A 5,269-nucleotide genomic window follows, 5' to 3' on the forward strand; every position below is an offset into this window, starting at 1 on the left:
CAGACCATCTGGGTCTGCAGGTGGAGCCTTCGCAGGAATTGTTCACTTTTGTGGATTGTTCCCAGAGGAATTCCAGAGGAATTGTGAGAGGCCTAGAGGTGCAGATTGGTAATGCACTAGTTCCAGTTGATTTCCATGTCTAGGACATCAAGTTAAACTGGAACTCTTTTCTACAACTTGGGAGAGCTTTCTTATCAACAGTGGGAGCAGTGTGCAACTTGCAAACCAACCAGTTGTGTCTACACTCATCGATCCCAATGCCCACTATGACCCTATCCCAGTCAAGAAGCCACAGACGATCTCCAGAAGAATCAATGATCCAGGAATCATTGCAGCTTGCCACTGTGAAGTGGAATACGAGACAGATTACTCGGCGCCGATCGAAACTCACACTGCAACATCGATCGACAATGGCCATCAGAAATCGACCAATGCACGCAAAGAAGGGTCGGTCGACACTCATCCAGATGAGTGGGAGAACGACTACTACAACCCCACTATTGCTGCTTACACAAGACAAAATATGCATACAGACGAGTATGATGAAGACTATGAGGAGGAACGAGCTACTGAGTACAAAGCTATCATTGATGAGGAAAATAAACTTCTACATCATTCCTCTTGGAAAAGGAATGCACCATCGATCGACATGACGAGCTGGCCATCAATCGACACTCAACCTCAACAACGATGCCAAAAGCGAGCATCTACCGACACTGCCTACTACAAATCGGTCGACACTGACGTCAACCGTGCGCGAGAAGGAGACTACTCGATTGGCAGTTGGGCAGATGAACACCACCATGAAAGCTTTGCATTCGAAACAGTAGTTTATGCCGAAGATGAACTACACGAAGGTTTAACATATGAGGAGCTGCTGAACATGCAAAGACGCGATGAAACAGATCAGATTCAAGCAGAAGCTGCTTAGGAAAGAATTTGTTTCAGCCATCCGGTCGACGCTCGTCATCAACAATCAATCGACACTCGTAATCAACAATCGATCGACATACATCACCAACAATCGATCGATAACAACATTGCAACATCAATCGATAACAATCCAATACCAAAAACCACTGTAAGCGAAAAAGATAAACTTGATAACGAGTATCTAATTCCCGACGAATTTGGTATTTTCAGGGACCCTGATGGCTATGCAAAAGCAATAGACGGACGCACACTACATGTATCTCGAGAAGATATCGTAGATATCCTTCAGACAGTCAATGGAGCAGACAATATGTTCATGCATCAACGCAACAATCCAGAACAGAAGGCTACAAAGGAGTTCTATGACACAACTGGTGGCATAGACAGAAGTTTCCAACAAAGATCTTGCCGTCCCACTCGACCATCGACCGACGTTGACGTCCCAACATCGGTCGACAGACGTCACAAATACGGCAGAAGGGCTTTTGACCTCTATTGAGCCAGAACATTCTACTGGGAAGAGAAAAACATGTATGTTTCTTACAGAGATGATCATGGATACGCCAGAGATCAAGAAGGATACACCATTCGTGTTCACGACAGAGACATCAGAAGACTTCTGGAAAGAGCTTCGAAAGATGAGCCAAGCTACATATGTCTTCCTGAACATGCTACCTTTTTCACACAGACCAAGCTGGTACCAGAGATCTACACCAAAGATGAGATCAATGAGATGTTCTATGGAGTCTGTGGAGAACATGAGAAGAGCAAAGAGACTTTCCAGATTAAGCTTGATGATGTCTACTATCCATTGAATGATAGTATCAATTGGCTAACTACTTGCATGGAGGAGATGAAGCAAGACATAGCCAGAATTCAACACGCGACCGACATTGCTAGACCTCCATCGATCGACAGAAGACACCCACCATCGTTCAATATCAGACCACCTCCATCGATCGACATGCACCATCACACATCGATCGACAACCGCTTGCCAGCATCGATCGACAACAGTCCGCCACGCCCACAGACGATAAAGTCTCAACCAGATTTTCACACCAGAGAAGAGATAGATCAGTTGATAGAAGGGATCTATAGAGCTCTGGAAACTACAAAAGAGAGGCTTGATAGGAGATGTGATAACATCTATTTCCCAATGGATCTTAGCATTAGTGCTTTGACCTCCAAGGTTGAAGCTATACAAAGGGAGTTGGTGGAGATTCATAGTTACATTGCCCGTCGACCAGAAGCATTATCGATTCATACGCAACAACATATCCACCGACATTCACAAACGAACATCGGTCGACAACGCTAAACAGAGGCCGGCTTGTACAAAAGACGACATCCGACATGTCCAACACACCTTACCATGGAGAGGAGATCTCAGCTGACACTTACGCCGCACTTACCAGACATCAGTTCGACCTTGAGAGTCTTGGTGAAAGACTACAGAGGATTGAAAACACAACTGCAGCAATGAAAGATAAATGGTGCAGAGGGGATGAAGCAATGAGAAACTTCACTGGTACATGGTTCAACAAGCGCAAAGAAGAGATGGATACTAGTTTTCCAACAAGTCCCAGTTCTCAACACAACTAGCCCAATCACCTCCAAAGTCAAGCTAAATGACTATAATAAAGCACTGAGTGAGAAGCAACCCACTATTAGGTAATATTTATTAAGTTTTTATTTGATATACTATTTATGTTGGTTTTAAATTATTGCAGATCATAAAAAAAACAAAAAAAAAAACACAGAATCGAGTAGACGATTTCCATCTGTATCGACCGCTGCGAACCTGTCGACATCGATCGACATTGCCTTAGTTGCGTCTACCGATATCAACAAGCGCAAAGAAAAGATGGATACTTGTTTTCCAACAAGTCTCAGTTCTCAACACAACTAGCCCAGTTCTCAACACAATAAGCAAGATCATTGACAGAAGTATCAAGAGCAAGAGCAAGTCCAGTCTTTTAAGTACAGAGGAGAGGAATTGGAAAGTTCTCCAATACAATAGTTTATATTTTTTAGTGACTAATGAACTTTAAATACTAAAACATATTAACAAAGTTTCCTGCTCTTGCTCCTTTTGCAAGCAAGAAGAGAGTTAGATACGTTCTTTTAATCGAACTTGAAGAGAGTAGTGTGGATATAGATAATATTATTGGTTGTGCCATCTATTTATCTTATTATATGTGTGATCTGTCAAGGATTCTAACTTGTGTTCGTCATATTCACTGACAAAAAAAAACGCAATTGTATTCGTAGACAAGTCACGCTCTAGTTGATCATGAATATTGATATACATACATGATCAAGCTCACTGAAACATACACACACATAATCAAGTATGCAAACACACAAACTTGTCTTGAATGGACACACAAACTCACCTTCTTGGTAATGAAAAGCACGACAAAGAAAATACAACGTTTCAAATAAACAAACATGAAACGCTTAAAAACAAAAGAAACAAACGATACATCAACGGCAGATAACATATCGCTTTCATTCTCCGTTAATTAAGGCCTTGATTAAACCACACTTCTTGAGTTCCCATTTAACCTTCTCAATCTCATCCTCCGGCAACGTCACAGTCACAACCATCTCCTCCTCCACAGCCGCCGGCAAAACCACCACCTCTCCATCATCCCCTATCCCCTGAACATTACAATAAACCGACCTTGGCGACGTATCCTTCACTTTCGCGTCGTAGAAACCAACTTCGCTCATATCCACAAACGTCAGTTTCGCACCGTAGACGACGAAATCCAAAGCACCATCATCACTCTCTCCAATCTTATTGATCTCAGACCTTTCATCGGTTGCTTTTCCGATTGCTTTCACGATCTCCTCCAACTTCGCTTCCGCCACCGAAAAGTCGACGTGAACGGAGCTAATCATCTGACTGTTTCTCACCACTCTAGGTTTTAGTCCGTTCGGATCCGATCTGATGATCGTGATCGTAACCGGCTCAGGTTCTCCCCTCGACTTCGCTATGCATTTCCATATAATCCCACTGAGAATCTCGAACACATTTCCGTTTGCCGGAAAGTTTGTTTTTATATTCGTGACCGTTAATTACATTGAAGGAGTATGTTGTCATTTTGCTATTACTCGGAGCGACCCAGAGGTCTCCAACCGGGTCAACCCGTTTGATGGAAACCGGTTCTTTGCCCGTAGAATTCGGGTTTTGGAAACATCTTTCCAGGTCAGAGGTTTTCGGGAAGTAGATCTGTTCACCAGCTAAGGCCCGAGTCCATAAGTTGAAAAAGTGAGAAAGAGAGTGTGGGTCTCCAATGATATGTGCCCAGCTAAAGCCAATAGCTAATCCACCGCACTTAAACCGGGTCATCTACAGCAACAAAACCAAACTAAACCGTTATTTTTCTTTGCATTGGCATGAAAATATGTCCTTTTTTTTTGTTAAATACGAGTACCTACGTTTCATGCAGCTACATGCTCTGATCAGTGATCACTCAGTAATAGACCTTTGAAACATATGTTGTATTGAAATCTGAAACACGTGTCTTATTTAAATCTGAAACATATGTTTTATCTGAATATGATTCATATGTTTTATTTAAATCTGAAACATATGTTTTATTTATTACATAAAAAATCTATAATATGAATCAGATTTATATATTCTAGTTCTTCTTCTAATTCTTCCGTTTGTATAATTGGGTTTAATGGACCCAAAACCATACTAATGATCACATGTTTACATGCTTTACAACGTAATGAAATTTGACAATCGTCAAGGTGTTTCAGATGGAAATCGATCCTTATGATGATACGTTTTTTCTGTTACTCTCTTTTCATCAAAGTTTATATCTTTTGATGTTATTTTAATTGATTTTGCGTAAATTAATAGAGACATACATACACGTACCTGAATATATATCAAAGGAGAGTATGCCAACTCCGGTCCAATTGGTTGATGATAAACCAAAGACTCATCAACGGACCGGTCCGGTGCACATAGCCACTCATCCACTGTGAGATCGCACTGACTTTCAACGACACGCGTGCCACAGTCGTTACACTTTATGAACGGACGTCCCGAGTCACGCCGCCTTAACCTGCCAGTGATCCATGAGATTTGGTCGAGTACTGTGAAAAAGGTCTCTTTCACGTGCATCACGGTTAAATCACGTGTCGTCTCGGCTGAGTAAATATAAACCGACTTTATGTAGTGGAGTTTCATGGCTAGGTCTAAACCGGTGGGTTGGTGAACTGTACCAGTTTCTGTCGGTCGGGCTGAACCCACTGTCGACATCCAGAAGCCATGAACTGGACCGCTTCCCTCTTCTTGAAGTCGAGGCAT

At 42.2% G+C, this 5,269-nt stretch overlaps 1 protein-coding gene across 1 annotated transcript; it reads right to left on the reverse strand.

Annotated features, from left to right (window-relative positions):
• Nucleotides 1–3,319: 3,319 nt before the first annotated feature.
• On the reverse strand, nucleotides 3,320–5,269 carry LOC106305305 (protein ECERIFERUM 26-like). The gene is given in 3 exon segments (XM_013741685.1): nucleotides 3,320–4,020; nucleotides 4,022–4,294; nucleotides 4,835–5,269. Coding segments are annotated over 3 exon segments (1,281 nt in total). The 3' UTR covers nucleotides 3,320–3,447.

Source organism: Brassica oleracea, chromosome C7, assembly GCF_000695525.1.
Source record: "Brassica oleracea var. oleracea cultivar TO1000 chromosome C7, BOL, whole genome shotgun sequence".
Classification (NCBI taxonomy): domain Eukaryota; kingdom Viridiplantae; phylum Streptophyta; class Magnoliopsida; order Brassicales; family Brassicaceae; genus Brassica; species Brassica oleracea.